This window comes from Pleurodeles waltl, chromosome 3_1 (genome assembly GCF_031143425.1).
Source record: "Pleurodeles waltl isolate 20211129_DDA chromosome 3_1, aPleWal1.hap1.20221129, whole genome shotgun sequence".
Classification (NCBI taxonomy): domain Eukaryota; kingdom Metazoa; phylum Chordata; class Amphibia; order Caudata; family Salamandridae; genus Pleurodeles; species Pleurodeles waltl.
Genome location: NC_090440.1, coordinates 3,143,034 through 3,161,140, shown reverse-complemented (window position 1 = coordinate 3,161,140; position 18,107 = coordinate 3,143,034). Strand labels below are relative to the sequence as shown.

The 18,107-nt window shown below is 49.9% G+C and overlaps 1 protein-coding gene across 1 annotated transcript in view; it reads left to right on the top strand.

Annotated features, from left to right (window-relative positions):
* FNBP4 (formin binding protein 4) overlaps nt 1–12,492 on the top strand; it is a 316,742-nt gene extending 304,250 nt beyond the window's left edge. The window contains exon 17 of the mRNA XM_069221602.1: nt 11,550–12,492. Coding sequence (XP_069077703.1) covers nt 11,550–11,640 — 91 coding nt within the window. The 3' untranslated portion in view covers nt 11,641–12,492. The remainder of the gene's footprint in view (nt 1–11,549) is intronic.
* The last annotated feature ends 5,615 nt before the right edge of the window (nt 12,493–18,107 follow it).

Genomic DNA, 18,107 nt, shown 5'->3' with positions numbered 1-18,107 from the left:
TTTTTGGGGGCCTGTAGAAGACTCTTTACTATTTTTAGTTTTGGTTGTCTCATCACCCTTCTGCTGGGGAGTCTTTGTGACCCCTTTCTTTTGGTCACCCCCTGTTGAAGTCTTGGACACCCTTGTCTTGACCCAATGGTCCGCCTTCTTTCCCAATTCTTGGGGAGAAATTGGTCCTAGGTCTACCAGATGCTGATGCAGTTTATCATTGAAACAATTACTTAACAGGTGTTCTTTCACAAATAAATTGTACAGCCCATCATAATTACTTACACCACTGCCTTGAATCCAACCATCTAGTGTTTTCACTGAGTAGTCAACAAAGTCAACCCAGGTCTGGCTCGAGGATTTTTGAGCCCCCCTGAACCTAATCCTGTACTCCTCAGTGGAGAATCCAAAGCCCTCAATCAGGGTACCCTTCATGAGGTCATAAGATTCTGCATCTTGTCCAGAGAGTGTGAGGAGTCTATCCCTACACTTTCCTGTGAACATTTCCCAAAGGAGAGCACCCCAGTGAGATCTGTTCACTTTTCTGGTTACACAAGCCCTCTCAAAAGCTGTGAACCATTTGGTGATGTCATCACCATCTTCATATTTAGTTACAATCCCTTTGGGGATTTTCAACATGTCAGGAGAATCTCTGACCCTATTTATGTTGCTGCCACCATTGATGGGTCCTAGGCCCATCTCTTGTCTTTCCCTCTCTATGGCTAGGATCTGTCTTTCCAAAGCCAATCTTTTGGCCATCCTGGCTAACTGGATGTCCTCTTCACTGGAGTTATCCTCAGTGATTTCAGAGTTGTTGGTCCCTCCTGTGAGGGAACCAGCATCTCTGACTATTATTTGTGGAGTCAGGGCTTGAGAAGCCCTGCTCTCCCTAAGTAGGACTGGAGGGGGGGAATTTCCTTCCAAGTCACTATCTTCATCCTCTGAGTTGCCATCCTCAGAGGGGTTGGCCTTTTCAAACTCTGCCAAAAGCTCCTGGAGCTGTACTTTGGTAGGTTTGGGGCCCATTGCTATTTTCTTTAGTTTACAGAGTGACCTTAGCTCTCTCATCTGTAGATGGAGGTAAGGTGTGGTGTCGAGTTCCACCACATTCACATCTGTGCTAGACATTATGCTTCTAAAAGTTGGAATACTTTTTAAGAAACTAAAACTGGTTCTAGAATCTAATTCAAACTTTTACAAACTTTTAAACTCTAAAAGAAATGCTAAACAGGATCTAACACAAGGCCCTAGCAGGTCTTTTAAGAATTTAGAAAACTTTTCAAATTGCAAAAATCAATTTCTAATGACAATTTTGGAATTTGTCGTGTGATCAGGTATTGGCTGAGTAGTCCAGCAAATGCAAAGTCTTGTACCCCACCGCTGATCCACCAATGTAGGAAGTTGGCTCTGTATGTGCTATTTCAAAGTAAGGAATAGCATGCACAGAGTCCAAGGGTTCCCCTTAGAGGTAAAATAGTGGTAAAAAATAGATAATACTAATGCTCTATTTTGTGGTAGTGTGGTCGAGCAGTAGGCTTATCCAAGGAGTAGTGTTAAGCATTTGTTGTACATACACATAGACAATAAATGAGGTACACACACTCAGAGACAAATCCAGCCAATAGGTTTTTATATAGAAAAAATATCTTTTCTTAGTTTATTTTAAGAACCACAGGTTCAAATTCTACATGTAATAGCTCATTCGAAAGGTATTGCAGGTAAGTACTTTAGGAACTTCAAATCATCAAAATTGCATGTATACTTTTCAAGTTATTGACAAATAGCTGTTTTAAAAGTGGACACTTAGTGCAATTTTCACAGTTCCTAGGGGAGGTAAGTTTTGATTAGTTTTACCCGGTAAGTAAGACGCTTACAGGGTTCAGTTCTTGGTCCAAGGTAGCCCACCGTTGGGGGTTCCGAGCAACCCCAAAGTCACCACACCAGCAGCTCAGGGCCGGTCAGGTGCAGAGTTCAAAGTGGTGCCCAAAACACATAGGCTAGAATGGAGAGAAGGGGGTGCCCCGGTTCCGGTCTGCTTGCAGGTAAGTACCCGCGTCTTCGGAGGGCAGACCAGGGGGGTTTTGTAGGGCACCGGGGGGGACACAAGCCCACACAGAAACTTCACCCTCAGCGGCGCGGGGGCGGCCGGGTGCAGTGTAGAAACAAGCGTCGGGTTTTCAATGTTAGTCTGAGAGATCTCGGGATCTCTTCAGCGCTGCAGGCAGGCAAGGGGGGGATTCCTCGGGGAAACCTCCACTTGGGCGAGGGAGAGGGACTCCTGGGGGTCACTCCTCCAGTGAAAGTCCGGTCCTTCAGGTCCTGGGGGCTGCGGGTGCAGGGTCTCTCCCAGGCGTCGGGACTTTAGGTTCAAAGAGTCGCGGTCAGGGGAAGCCTCGGGATTCCCTCTGCAGGCGGCGCTGTGGGGGCTCAGGGGGGACAGGTTTTGGTACTCACAGTATCAGAGTAGTCCTGGGGTCCCTCCTGAGGTGTTGGATCGCCACCAGCCGAGTCGGGGTCGCCGGGTGCAGTGTTGCAAGTCTCACGCTTCTTGCGGGGAGCTTGCAGGGTTCTTTGGAGCTGCTGGAAACAAAGTTGCAGCTTTTCTTGGAGCAGGTCCGCTGTCCTCGGGAGTTTCTTGTCTTTTCGAAGCAGGGGCAGTCCTCAGAGGATGTCGAGGTCGCTGGTCCCTTTGGAAGGCGTCGCTGGAGCAGGATCTTTGGAAGGCAGGAGACAGGCCGGTGAGTTTCTGGAGCCAAGGCAGTTGTCGTCTTCTGGTCTTCCGCTGCAGGGGTTTTCAGCTAGGCAGTCCTTCTTCTTGTAGTTGCAGGAATCTAATTTTCTAGGGTTCAGGGTAGCCCTTAAATACTAAATTTAAGGGCGTGTTTAGGTCTGGGGGGTTAGTAGCCAATGGCTACTAGCCCTGAGGGTGGGTACACCCTCTTTGTGCCTCCTCCCAAGGGGAGGGGGTCACAATCCTAACCCTATTGGGGGAATCCTCCATCTGCAAGATGGAGGATTTCTAAAAGTTAGAGTCACCTCAGCTCAGGACACCTTAGGGGCTGTCCTGACTGGCCAGAGACTCCTCCTTGTTATTCTCATTATTTTCTCCGGCCTTGCCGCCAAAAGTGGGGCCTGGCCGGAGGGGGCGGGCAACTCCACTAGCTGGAGTGTCCTGCTGGGTTGGCACAAAGGAGGTGAGCCTTTGAGGCTCACCGCCAGGTGTGACAATTCCTGCCTGGGAGAGGTGTTAGCATCTCCACCCAGTGCAGGCTTTGTTACTGGCCTCAGAGTGACAAAGGCACTCTCCCCATGGGGCCAGCAACATGTCTCGGTTTGTGGCAGGCTGCTAAAACTAGTCAGCCTACACAGATAGTCGGTTAAGTTTCAGGGGGCACCTCTAAGGTGCCCTCTGGGGTGTATTTTACAATAAAATGTACACTGGCATCAGTGTGCATTTATTGTGCTGAGAAGTTTGATACCAAACTTCCCAGTTTTCAGTGTAGCCATTATGGTGCTGTGGAGTTCGTGTTTGACAGACTCCCAGACCATATACTCTTATGGCTACCCTGCACTTACAATGTCTAAGGTTTTGTTTAGACACTGTAGGGGTACCATGCTCATGCATTGGTACCCTCACCTATGGTATAGTGCACCCTGCCTTAGGGCTGTAAGGCCTGCTAGAGGGGTGTCTTACCTATACTGCATAGGCAGTGAGAGGCTGGCATGGCACCCTGAGGGGAGTGCCATGTCGACTTACTCGTTTTGTCCTCACTAGCACACACAAGCTGGTAAGCAGTGTGTCTGTGCTGAGTGAGAGGTCTCCAGGGTGGCATAAGACATGCTGCAGCCCTTAGAGACCTTCCTTGGCATCAGGGCCCTTGGTACTAGAAGTACCAGTTACAAGGGACTTATCTGGATGCCAGGGTCTGCCAATTGTGGATACAAAAGTACAGGTTAGGGAAAGAACACTGGTGCTGGGGCCTGGTTAGCAGGCCTCAGCACACTTTCAATTGTAAACATAGCATCAGCAAAGGCAAAAAGTCAGGGGGCAACCATGCCAAGGAGGCATTTCCTTACAGGGACCACTTGCCCTTGTTAAAGAAGGCTGGGAGAGACCTCTCCATGAGCCTAAACAGGACATAGTGGACTATGTACTTGGCCTTCGCTCTAGAATGGCAGAGTACATGGAAAAGGCAACCAAAAACCTTGAGGCCAGCCAACAGCTCCAGAAGTTTTGGTATGACCAAAAGGCTGCACTGGTTGAGTTCCAACCAGGGCAGAAAGTCTGGGTTCTGGAGCCTGTGGCTCCCAGGGCACTCCAGGACAAATGGAGTGGCCCTTACCCAGTACTAGAGAGGAAGAGTCAGGTCACCTACTTGGTGGACCTGGGCACAAGCAGGAGCCCCAAAAGGGTGATCCATGTAAACCGCCTTAAGCTCTTCCACGACAGGGCTGATGTCAATCTGTTGATGGTAACAGATGAGGATCAGGAGGCAGAGAGTGAACCTCTCCCTGATCTTCTGTCATCAGACCCAAAAGATGGTACAGTAGATGGAGTGATCTACTCAGACACCCTCTCTGGCCAACAGCAAGCTGATTGTAGGAGAGTCCTACAACAGTTTCCTGAACTCTTCTCCTTAACCCCTGGTCAGACACACCTGTGTACCCATGATGTGGACACAGGAGACAGCATGCCTGTCAAGAACAAAATCTTTAGACAGTCTGACCATGTTAAGGAAAGCATCAAGGTGGAAGTCCACAAGATGCTGGAATTGGGAGTCATTGAGCGCTCTGACAGCCCCTGGGCTAGCCCAGTGGTCTTAGTCCCCAAACCTCACACCACAGATGGAAAGAAAGAGATGAGGTTTTGTGTGGACTACAGAGGGCTCAATTCTGTCACCAAGACAGATGCTCATCCAATTCCAAGAGCTGATGAGCTCATTGATAAATTAGGTGCTGCCAAATTTCTAAGTACCTTTGACTTGACAGCAGGGTACTGGCAAATAAAAATGGCACCTGGAGCAAAAGAAAAGACCGCATTCTCCACACCTGATGGGCATTATCAGTTTACTGTTATGCCCTTTGGTTTAAAGAATGCCCCTGCCACCTTCCAAAGGTTGGTGAATCAAGTCCTTGCTGGCTTGGAGTCCTTTAGCACAGCTTATCTTGATGATATTGCTGTCTTTAGCTCCACCTGGCAGGATCACCTGGTCCACCTGAGGAAGGTTTTGAAGGCTCTGCAATCTGCAGGCCTCTCTATCAAGGCATCCAAATGCCAGATAGGGCAGGGAACTGTGGTTTACTTGGGACACCTTGTAGGTGGAGGCCAAGTTCAGCCACTCCAACCCAAGATCCAGACTATTCTGGACTGGGTAGCTCCAAAAACCCAGACTCAAGTCAGGGCATTCCTTGGCTTGACTGGGTACTACAGGAGGTTTGTGAAGGGATATGGATCCATTGTGACAGCCCTCACTGAGCTCACCTCCAAGAAAATGCCCAAGAAAGTGAACTGGACTGTGGACTGCCAACAGGCCTTTGACACCCTGAAACAGGCAATGTGCTCAGCACCAGTTCTCAAAGCTCCAGATTATTCTAAGCAGTTCATTGTGCAGACTGATGCCTCTGAACATGGGATAGGGGCAGTTTTGTCCCAAACAAATGATGATGGCCTTGACCAGCCTGTTGCTTTCATTAGCAGGAGGTTACTCCCCAGGGAGCAGCGTTGGAGTGCCATTGAGAGGGAGGCCTTTGCTGTGGTTTGGTCCCTGAAGAAGCTGAGACCATACCTCTTTGGGACTCACTTCCTAGTTCAAACTGACCACAGACCTCTCAAATGGCTGATGCAAATGAAAGGTGAAAATCCTAAACTGTTGAGGTGGTCCATCTCCCTACAGGGAATGGACTTTATAGTGGAACACAGACCTGGGACTGCCCATGCCAATGCAGATGGCCTTTCCAGGTTCTTCCACTTAGAAAATGAAGACTCTCTTGGGAAAGGTTAGTCTCATCCTCTTTCGTTTGGGGGGGGGGTTGTGTAAGGAAATGCCTCCTTGGCATGGTTGCCCCCTGACTTTTTGCCTTTGCTGATGCTATGTTTACAATTGAAAGTGTGCTGAGGCCTGCTAACCAGGCCCCAGCACCAGTGTTCTTTCCCTAACCTGTACTTTTGTATCCACAATTGGCAGACCCTGGCATCCAGATAAGTCCCTTGTAACTGGTACTTCTAGTACCAAGGGCCCTGATGCCAAGGAAGGTCTCTAAGGGCTGCAGCATGTCTTATGCCACCCTGGAGACCTCTCACTCAGCACAGACACACTGCTTACCAGCTTGTGTGTGCTAGTGAGGACAAAACGAGTAAGTCGACATGGCACTCCCCTCAGGGTGCCATGCCAGCCTCTCACTGCCTATGCAGTATAGGTAAGACACCCCTCTAGCAGGCCTTACAGCCCTAAGGCAGGGTGCACTATACCATAGGTGAGGGTACCAGTGCATGAGCATGGTACCCCTACAGTGTCTAAACAAAACCTTAGACATTGTAAGTGCAGGGTAGCCATAAGAGTATATGGTCTGGGAGTCTGTCAAACACGAACTCCACCGCACCATAATGGCTACACTGAAAACTGGGAAGTTTGGTATCAAACTTCTCAGCACAATAAATGCACACTGATGCCAGTGTACATTTTATTGTAAAATACACCCCAGAGGGCACCTTAGAGGTGCCCCCTGAAACTTAACCGACTATCTGTGTAGGCTGACTAGTTTTAGCAGCCTGCCACAAACCGAGACATGTTGCTGGCCCCATGGGGAGAGTGCCTTTGTCACTCTGAGGCCAGTAACAAAGCCTGCACTGGGTGGAGATGCTAACACCTCTCCCAGGCAGGAATTGTCACACCTGGCGGTGAGCCTCAAAGGCTCACCTCCTTTGTGCCAACCCAGCAGGACACTCCAGCTAGTGGAGTTGCCCGCCCCCTCCGGCCAGGCCCCACTTTTGGCGGCAAGGCCGGAGAAAATAATGAGAATAACAAGGAGGAGTCACTGGCCAGTCAGGACAGCCCCTAAGGTGTCCTGAGCTGAGGTGACTCTAACTTTTAGAAATCCTCCATCTTGCAGATGGAGGATTCCCCCAATAGGGTTAGGATTGTGACCCCCTCCCCTTGGGAGGAGGCACAAAGAGGGTGTACCCACCCTCAGGGCTAGTAGCCATTGGCTACTAACCCCCCAGACCTAAACACGCCCTTAAATTTAGTATTTAAGGGCTACCCTGAACCCTAGAAAATTAGATTCCTGCAACTACAAGAAGGACTGCCCAGCTGAAAACCCCTGCAGCGGAAGACCAGAAGACGACAACTGCCTTGGCTCCAGAAACTCACCGGCCTGTCTCCTGCCTTCCAAAGATCCTGCTCCAGCGACGCCTTCCGAAGGGACCAGCGACCTCGACATCCTCTGAGGACTGCCCCTGCTTCGAAAAGACAAGAAACTCCCGAGGACAGCGGACCTGCTCCAAGAAAAGCTGCAACTTTGTTTCCAGCAGCTTTAACGAACCCTGCAAGCTCCCCGCAAGAAGCGTGAGACTTGCAACACTGCACCCGGCGACCCCGACTCGGCTGGTGGAGACCAGACACCTCAGGAGGGACCCCAGGACTACTCTGATACTGTGAGTACCAAAACCTGTCCCCCCTGAACCCCCACAGCGCCGCCTGCAGAGGGAATCCCGAGGCTTCCCCTGACCGCGACTCTTTGAACCTAAAGTCCCGACGCCTGGGAGAGACCCTGCACCCGCAGCCCCCAGGACCTGAAGGACCGGACTTTCACTGGAGAAGTGACCCCCAGGAGTCCCTCTCCCTTGCCCAAGTGGAGGTTTCCCCGAGGAACCCCCCCCTTGCCTGCCTGCAGCGCTGAAGAGATCCCGAGATCTCTCATAGACTAACATTGCGAACCCGACGCTTGTTTCTACACTGCACCCGGCCGCCCCCGCGCCGCTGAGGGTGAAATTTCTGTGTGGACTTGTGTCCCCCCCGGTGCCCTACAAAACCCCCCTGGTCTGCCCTCCGAAGACGCGGGTACTTACCTGCAAGCAGACCGGAACCGGGGCACCCCCTTCTCTCCATTCTAGCCTATGTGTTTTGGGCACCACTTTGAACTCTGCACCTGACCGGCCCTGAGCTGCTGGTGTGGTGACTTTGGGGTTGTTCTGAACCCCCAACGGTGGGCTACCTTGGACCAAGAACTGAACCCTGTAAGTGTCTTACTTACCTGGTAAAACTAATCAAAACTTACCTCCCCTAGGAGCTGTGAAAATTGCACTAAGTGTCCACTTTTAAAACAGCTATTTGTCAATAACTTGAAAAGTATACATGCAATTTTGATGATTTGAAGTTCCTAAAGTACTTACCTGCAATACCTTTCGAATGAGATATTACATGTAGAATTTGAACCTGTGGTTCTTAAAATAAACTAAGAAAAGATATTTTTCTATATAAAAACCTATTGGCTGGATTTGTCTCTGAGTGTGTGTACCTCATTTATTGTCTATGTGTATGTACAACAAATGCTTAACACTACTCCTTGGATAAGCCTACTGCTCGACCACACTACCACAAAATAGAGCATTAGTATTATCTATTTTTACCACTATTTTACCTCTAAGGGGAACCCTTGGACTCTGTGCATGCTATTCCTTACTTTGAAATAGCACATACAGAGCCAACTTCCTACAAGGAGTGACCCCCAGGAGGCCCTCTGCCTTGCCCAGGTGGTGGCTACCCCGAGGAGCCCCCCCCTTACCTGCCTGCATCGCTGAAGAGACCCCTTGGTCTCCCATTGAAACCTATTGAAAACCTGACGCGTGTTTGCACACTGCACCTGGCCGCCCCCGCGCTGCTGAGGGTGTACTTTCTGTGCTGACTTGTGTCCCCCCCCCCCCCGGTGCCCTACAAAACCCCCCTGGTCTGCCCTCCGAAGACGCGGGTACTTACCTGCTGGCAGACTGGAACCAGGGCACCCCCTTCTCCATTGAAGCCTATGTGTTTTGGGCACCACTTTGAACTCTGCACCTGACCGGCCCTGAGCTGCTGGTGTGGTAACTTTGGGGTTGCTCTGAACCCCCAACGGTGGGCTACTTTGGTCCCCAATCTGAACCCCGTAGGTGGTTCACTTACCTGCAAGAACTAATAATAACTTACCTCCCCCAGGAACTGTGAAAATTGCACTGTCTAGTTTTAAAATAGCTATATGTGTTTTATTTGAAAAGTATATATGCTATTGTGATTATTCAAAGTTCCTAAAGTACTTACCTGCAATATCTTTCATGCAAAGTATTACATGTAGAATTTGAACCTGTGGTTCTTAAAATAAACTAAGAAAATATATTTTTCTATAACAAAAACCTATTGGCCTGGAATTGTCTGTGTGTTCCTCATTTATTGCCTGTGTGTACAACAAATGCTTAACACTACTCCTTTGATAAGCCTACTGCTCGACCACACTACCACAAAATAGAGCATTAGTATTATCTCTTTTTGCCACTATCTTACCTCTAAGGGGAACCCTTGGACTCTGTGCATACTATTCCTTACTTTGAAATAGTGCGTACAGAGCCAACTTCCTACAGTTGGTCCTTGCAGACTGCGGGAGCATGCAGTCTGCTCGTTGGTCCTCGCAGGCTGGGGGAGCATGCAGTCGGCTCGTTGGTCCTCGCAGGCTGGGGGAGCATGCAGTCGGCTCGTTGGTCCTCGCAGGCTGGGGGAGCATGCAGTCGGCTCGTTGGTCCTCGCAGGCTGCGGGAGCATGCAGTCGGCTCGTTGGTCCTCGCAGGCTGCGGGAGCATGCAGTCGGCTCGTTGGTCCTCGCAGGCTGCGGGAGCATGCAGTCGGCTCGTTGGTCCTCGCAGGCTGCGGGAGCATGCAGTCGGCTCGTTGGTCCTCGCAGGCTGCGGGAGCATGCCGTCGGCTCGTTGGTCCTCGCAGGCTGCGGGAGCATGCATTCAGCTCGTTGGTCCTCGCAGGCTGTGGGTCATGCAGTCTGCTCGTTGGTCCTTGCAGGCTGCGGGAGCATGTGGTTCATTGGTCCTTGCAGGCTGCGGGAGCATGCGGTTGGCTTGTTGCTCCTTGCAGGCTGCGGGGTCATGCAGTTGGCTTGTTGCTCCTTGCAGGCTGTGGGTCATGCAGTTGGCTTGTTGCTCCTTGCAGGCTGTGGGTCATGCAGTTGGCTTGTTGCTCCTTGCAGGCTGTGGGTCATGCAGTTGGCTTTTTGGTCCTTGCAGGCTGTGGGTCATGCAGTTGGCTTGTTGGTCCTTGCAGGCTGTGGGTCATGCGGTCGGCTCGTTGGTCCTTGCAGGCTGTGGGTCATGCGGTCGGCTCGTTTGTCCTTGCAGGCTGCGGGAGCATGTGGTTCATTGGTCCTTGCAGGCTGCGGGAGTATGTGGTTCATTGGTCCTTGCAGGCTGCGGGAGTATGTGGTTCATTGGTCCTTGCAGGCTGTGGGTCATGCGGTCGGCTCGTTGGTCCTTGCAGGCTGCGGGAGCATGTGGTTCATTGGTCCTTGCAGACTGGGGCACATGCAGTTGGCTTGTTGCTCCTTGCAGGCTGTGGGTCATGCAGTTGGCTTGTTGGTCCTTGCAGGCTGCGGGTCATGCAGTTGGCTTGTTGGTCCTTGCAGGCTGCGGGTCATGCAGTTGGCTTGTTGGTCCTTGCAGGCTGCGGGTCATGCAGTTGGCTTGTTGGTCCTTGCAGGCTGCGGGTCATGCAGTTGGCTCGTTGGTCCTTGCAGGCTGTGGGGCATGCACTTATTTGATTTGGTTGACACATAGTTTAGATGACTGGCCCTTTTTAAGGGGAACGCCAGCTATACTCAGGTCCTTGCCGACCGTGGGACATGTACTTACGTTCACTAGTCTTTGATTATCATGAGGTGTTCAGTTGAGCTCATTGGTCCTTCTATAGTGTGGCAGAAGAATGGGAAGGTCTCTATAGATCTCTTGTCCTTGGGTTTTGTGCATTAGTCCTCTGTTACTGTGGACTGCCTACTGGAGGTCTTTGCTGTTTGTTGGGAAGAGAAATCGTTTGCCTTTGTTATTATGGGGGAAGAGCATTTCTTCTTGGACACTGTGGGGCATGCACTTTGGCTCAGTGGGCCTTGGATACTGCGTGACTTGCACTTCTATTAGCTGGTCCTTGGACACTGTGGAAGGAGGGCTTTATAGCTCAGCAGTACTTGGTTACCTTGTGGAATGCATTTTACCTCAGTCCTGAGTTACTCTGGGCTGTGTGGCTTGAGCTTCAGTGTTCTGTCCAGTGACCAGAGCCTCTGTTCCCAGTTACTGTGGGGTCCCCTCTTTGGTTCTTTGGTCACTGTAGTAGAAGAGCACTATGTATGTTAGTCCTTGGTTACTACAGGCTGTGTGCTTTAGCTTTGTTCACTGTGGATAGAATACTTCTGCTCATTAGTCCTTGTTCTAGTAGGCGAGGGCTGTTGTGCTCATTCATCCTTACTGTGGGTTGCATAGTAGCCTTTTACTTTCTGCCACAAAGAACACTATTTTTAACACTGTCTTTCTTTTTCAGTGGGTTGGCCGAGAAGAATGCTAACTTTGAGGCGATCCCTACAGACTGGAGAAGTCGAATCAAAAGAAAGAAAATGGCGTCCAGTACATGAGATTTGGTGCAGTTTTTTACACATGTACAGTTTATTATTTTTTTATAAATATTGTCAGAGAAACTGTAAATGTTTGTTTCCTTAAATATTCCAAACGGATGCTCTGTTCACACCAAATGGTTTGATTCCTCTCAAATAATCGTCACCTAGATGTTGGCCACAGACACCTACACCTTCCTGTCTACCAGTGTGATTTTCACGCCCCAAGAAAATCCTGGCCTCTGGTCTGCAGCTGAAATGAGATCTCTATTCCAGTTGTTAAATTTGTACTGAACATCTGGCTTGTGCTTCCTGGAACCTTCTCCAATTTTCACCTCAAGTTAGAATTATGAATGATTGTAGACCACAAAATTACCCTTGCTCCAAAATATAAGGATTTGTTAAAGACCAGTGAGGAAGAACAGTCTTCCCTGATATTAAGTGACGTGAGACGGCCTGCTTCACAGTGGGGAGGTCAAACAGCCTGTCTCTTACAAAGCACTTATTAAATGACCTTATTTGGACCATGTTCTATTGAAAAGCAAATGCAGCCTCCTACATTAACTATTGCGCTGCAAGACTTTCGCAGGTCAGCGTGCCCTGCACACGTGGACACCCATACTTGAGTGCTGATGGGGTTTCTATTGAAGCTTCCCCTCTTACCGTGAGCAGCACATCTCTTTTCAATGTTTAGGGCAGAAGAAGCGGGCATGTGGAGCTTTTCCCAGCTGTAGTTTTCTGATGTTCTTTAGATTCTCTGGGTTGATAGAGGATTTACCTGGTAAACTCTGGAAAAGTAATTGGTGGTTTGTACTCCTTCACGTGTGACTTTGTAAATTTGTACATATTCACTAATAAAGTTTCTTTTTTGTACCTATGGTTTCTTTTTTGTGCTTCTGTTTGGCCGTCTAGCACCATTGAATTTCTGATTTAGAACACGATATAGCGCAAGGCTGTGACGATATGTAACCTTAGTCTGAATGGCACCACCAGGAAGAAGTGCAGCATGTGCGCTTCTAGCAGGTTTTTGTTTAAACTTTTTCTGTTCTCTAGTCCTGGGTTAGATTGCGACTGCTGGCAGTGTCCTTGGGGATACTATTGTTTTCTCATTTCTCTTGCAGTTTGATACAATGCTTGTAGGAAGTTGGCTCTGTATGCACTATTTCAAAGTAAGGAATAGTATGCACAGAGTCCAAGGGTTCCCCTTAGAGGTAAGATAGTGGCAAAAAGAGATAATACTAATGCTCTATTTTGTGGTAGTGTGGTCGAGCAGTAGGCTTATCAAAGGAGTAGTGTTAAGCATTGTAAAGAAATGGCTCCCTGTTGCAGTTACCCCCCACTTTTTGCCTGATACTGATGCTGACTTGACTGAGAAGTGTGCTGGGACCCTGCTAACCAGGCCCCAGCACCAGTGTTCTTTCACCTAAAATGTACCATTGTTTCCACAATTGGCACAACCCTGGCACTTAGGTAAGTCCCTTGTAACTGGTACCCCTGGTACCAAGGGCCCTGATGCCAGGGAAGGTCTCTAAGGGCTGCAGCATGTCTTATGCCACCCTAGGGACCCCTCACTCAGCACAGACACACTGCTTGCCAGCTTGTGTGTGCTAGTGAGGACAAAACGAGTAAGTCGACATGGCACTCCCCTCAGAGTGCCATGCCAACCTCCCACTGCCTGTGGCATAGGTAAGTCACCCCTCTATAGGCCTTACAGCCCTAAGGCAGGGTGCACTATACCACAGGTGAGGGCATATGTGCATGAGCACTATGCCCCTACAGTGTCTAAGCAAAACCTTAGACATTGTAAGTGCAGGGTAGCCATAAGAGTATATGGCCTGGGAGTCTGTCAAAAATGAACTCCACAGCTCCATAATGGCTACACTGAATACTGGGAAGTTTAGTATCAAACTTCTCAGAATAATAAACCCACACTGATGCCAGTGTTGGATTTATTAAAAAATGCACACAGAGGGCATCTTAGAGATACCCCCTGTATTTTACCCAATTGTTCAGTGCAGGACTGACTGGTCTGTGCCAGCCTGCTGCTGAGAGACGAGTGTCTGACCTCATGCGGTGAGAGCCTTTGTGCTCTCTGAGGACAGAAACAAAGCCTGCCCTGGGTGGAGGTGCTTCACACCTCCCCCCTGCAGGAACTGTAACACCTAGCAGTGAGCTTCAAAGGCTCAAGCTTCGTGTTACAATGCCCCAGGGCACTCCAGCTAGTGGAGATGCCCGCCTCCTGGACCCAGCCCCCACTTTAGGCGGCAAGTCCAGGAGAGATAATGAGAAAAACAAGGAGGAGTCACTGGCCAGTCAGGACAGCCCCTAAGGTGTCCTGAGCTGAGGTGACTCTGACTTTTAGAAATCCTCCATCTTGTAGAAGGAGGATTCCCCAAATAGGATTAGGGATGTGACCCCCTCCCCTTGGGAGGAGGCACAAAGAGGGTGTACCCACCCTCAGGGCTAGTAGCCATTGGCTACTAACCCCCAGACCTAAACACGCCCTTAAATTTAGTATTTAGAATTTAGAAAGAGAGAGATGAGGTTTTGTGTGGACTACAGAGGTCTCAACTCTGTCACCAAGACAGATGCTCATCCCATTCCTAGAGCTGATGAGCTAATAGACAAATTAGGGGCTGCCAAATTCTTAAGTACCTTTGACTTAACAGCTGGGTACTGGCAAATCAAAATGGCCCCTGGAGCAAAAGAAAAGACAGCATTCTCCACACCTGATGGGCATTATCAGTTCACTGTTATGCCCTTTGGTTTAAAGAATGCCCCTGCCACCTTCCAAAGGTTGGTGAATCAAGTCCTTGCTGGGTTGGAATCCTTTAGTGCAGCTTATCTTGATGATATTGCTGTCTTCAGCTCCACCTGGCAGGATCACCTGGTCCACCTGAAGAAGGTTTTGAAGGCTCTGCAATCAGCAGGCCTCTCTATCAAGGCATCCAAATGCCAGATAGGGCAGGGAACTGTGGTTTACTTGGGACACCTTGTAGGTGGAGGCCAAGTTCAGCCACTCCAGCCTAAGATCCAGACTATTCTGGACTGGGCAGCTCCAAAAAACCCAGACTCAAGTCAGGGCATTCCTTGGCTTGACTGGGTACTATAGGAGGTTTGTGAAGGGATATGGATCCATTGTGACAGCCCTCACAGAACTCACCTCCAAGAAAATGCCCAAGAAAGTAAACTGGACTGTAGAATGCCAACAGGCCTTTGACACCCTGAAACAAGCTATGTGCACAGCACCAGTTCTAAAAGCTCCAGATTACTCCAAGCAATTCATTGTGCAAACAGATGCCTCTGAACATGGGATAGGGGCAGTTTTGTCCCAAACAAATGATGATGGCCTTGACCAGCCTGTTGCTTTCATTAGCAGGAGGTTACTCCCCAGGGAGCAGCGTTGGAGTGCCATTGAGAGGGAGGCCTTTGCTGTGGTTTGGTCCCTGAAGAAGCTGAGACCATACCTCTTTGGTACTCACTTCCTAGTTCAAACTGACCACAGACCTCTCAGATGGCTGATGCAAATGAAAGGTGAAAATCCAAAACTGTTGAGGTGGTCCATCTCCCTACAGGGAATGGACTTTATAGTGGAACACCGACCTGGGACTGCCCATGACAATGCAGATGGCCTTTCCAGGTTCTTCCACTTAGAAAATGAAGACTCTCTTGGGAAAGGTTAGTCTCATCCTCTTTCGTTTGGGGGGGGGGGGGGGGGGTGTTGTGTAAGGAAATGCCTCCTTGGCATGGTTACCCCCTGACTTTTTGTCTTTGCTGATGCTATGTTTTGATTTGAAAGTGTGCTGAGGCCTGCTAACCAGGCCCCAGCACCAGTGTTCTTTCCCTAACCTGTACTTTTGTTTCCACAATTGGCACACCCTGGCATCCAGATAAGTCCCTTGTAACTGGTACCCCTGGTACCAAGGGCCCTGATGCCAGGGAAGGTCTCTAAGGGCTGCAGCATATCTTATGCCACCCTGGGGACCCCTCACTCAGCACAGACACACTGCTTGCCAGCTTGTGTGTGCTGGTGAGGACAAAACGAGTAAGTCGACATGGCACTCCCCTCAGGGTGCCATGCCAACCTCACACTGCCTATGCAGTATAGATAAGTCACCCCTCTACCAGGCCTTACAGCCCTAAGGCAGGGTGCACTATACCATAGGTGAGGGCATAGATGCATGAGCACTGTGCCCCTACAGTGTCTAAGCAAACCTTAGACATTGTAAGTGCAGGGTAGCCATAAGAGTATATGGTCTGGGAGTCTGTCAAACACGAACTCCACAGCACCATAATGGCTACACTGAAAACTGTGAAGTTTGGTATCAAACTTCTCAGCACAATAAATGCACACTGATGCCAGTGTGCATTTTATTGTAAAATACACCACAGAGGGCACCTTAGAGGTGCCCCCTGAAACTTAACCGACTATCTGTGTAGGCTGACTGGTTTTAACAGCCTGCCACACTCGAGACATGTTGCTGGCCCCATGGGGAGAGTGCCTTTGTTACTCTGAGGCCAGTAACAAAGCCTGCACTGGGTGGAGATGCTAAGACCTCCCCCAGGCAGGAGCTGTAACACCTGGCGGTGAGCCTCACCCCTTTGTCACAGCACAGCAGGGCACTCCAGCTTAGTGGAGTTGCCCGCCCCCTCCAGCCACGGCCCCCACTTTTGGCGGCAAGGCTGGAGGGAACAAAGAAAGCAACAAGGAGGAGTCACTGGCCAGTCAGGACAGCCCCTAAGGTGTCCTGAGCTGAGGTGACTCTAACTTTTAGAAATCCTCCATCTTGCAGATGGAGGATTCCCCCAATAGGATTAGGGATGTGACCCCCTCCCCTTGGGAGGAGGCACAAAGAGGGTGTACTCACCCTCAGGGCTAGTAGCTACTAACCCCCCAGACCTAAACACGCCCTTAAATTTAGTATTTAAGGGCTCTCCCTGAACCTAGAAACTAGATTCCTGCAAAAACAAGGAGGACTGCCTAGCTGAAAACCCCTGCAGAGGAAGACCAGAAGACAACAACTGCCTTGGCTCCAGAAACTCACCGGCCTGTCTCCTGCCTTCCAAAGAACTCTGCTCCAGCGACGCCTTCCAAAGGGACCAGCGACCTCTGCATCCTCTGAGGACTGCCCTGCTTCGACGACAAGAAACTCCCGAGGACAGCGGACCTGCTCCAAAAAGACTGCAACTTTATCCAAAGGAGCAGCTTTAAAGAACCCTGCAATCTCCCCGCAAGAAGCGTGAGACTTGCAACACTGCACCCGGCGACCCCGACTCGGCTGGTGGAGAACCAACACCTCAGGGAGGACCCCCGGACTACTCTACGACTGTGAGTACCAAAACCTGTCCCCCCTGAGCCCCCACAGCGCCGCCTGCAGAGGGAATCCCGAGGCTTCCCCTGACCGCGACTCTCTGAAACCTAAGTCCCGACGCCTGGAAAAGACCCTGCACCCGCAGCCCCCAGGACCTGAAGGACCGGACTTTCACTGCAGAAGTGACCCCCAGGAGTCCCTCTCCCTTGCCCAAGTGGAGGTTTCCCCGAGGAAGCCCCCCCTTGCCTGCCTGCAGCGCTGAAGAGATCCCTTGATCTCTCATTGACTTCCATTGCGAACCCGACGCTTGTTCTAACACTGCACCCGGCCGCCCCCGCGCCGCTGAGGGTGAAATTTCTGCGTGGGCTTGTGTCCCCCCCGGTGCCCTACAAAACCCTCCTGGTCTGCCCTCCGAAGACGCGGGTACTTACCTGCTGGCAGACTGGAACCGGGGCACCCCCTTCTCTCCATTGAAGCCTATGCGTTTTGGGCACCACTTTGAACTCTGCACCTGACCGGCCCTGAGCTGCTGGTGTGGTAACTTTGGGGTTGCTCTGAACCCCCAACGGTGGGCTACCTTGGGCCAAGAACTGAACCCTGTAAGTGTTGTACTTACCTGGTAAAACTAACAAAAACTTACCTCCCCCAGGAACTGTGAAAATTGCACCAAGTGTCCACTTTTAAAATTGCTATTTGTGAATAACTTGAAAAGTATACATGCAATTGAAATGATTGAAAGTTCCTAATGTACTTACCTGCAATACCTTTCAAACAAGATATTACATGTTAAATTTAAACCTGTGGTTCTTAAAATAAACTAAAAAGATATTTTTCTATAACAAAACCTATTGGCTGGATTTGTCTGAGTGTGTGTACCTCATTTATTGTCTATGTGTATGTACAACAAATGCTTAACACTACTCCTTGGATAAGCCTACTGCTCGACCACACTACCACAAAATAGAGCATTAGTATTATCTCTTTTTACCACTATTTTACCTCTAAGGGGAACCCTTGGACTCTGTGCATGCTATTCCTTACTTTGAAATAGCACATACAGATCCAACTTCCTACAGTTACAATAAAATGTACACTGGCATCAGTGTGCATTTATTGTGCTGAGAAGTTTGATACCAAACTTCCCAGTTTTCAGTGTAGCCATTATGGTGCTGTGGA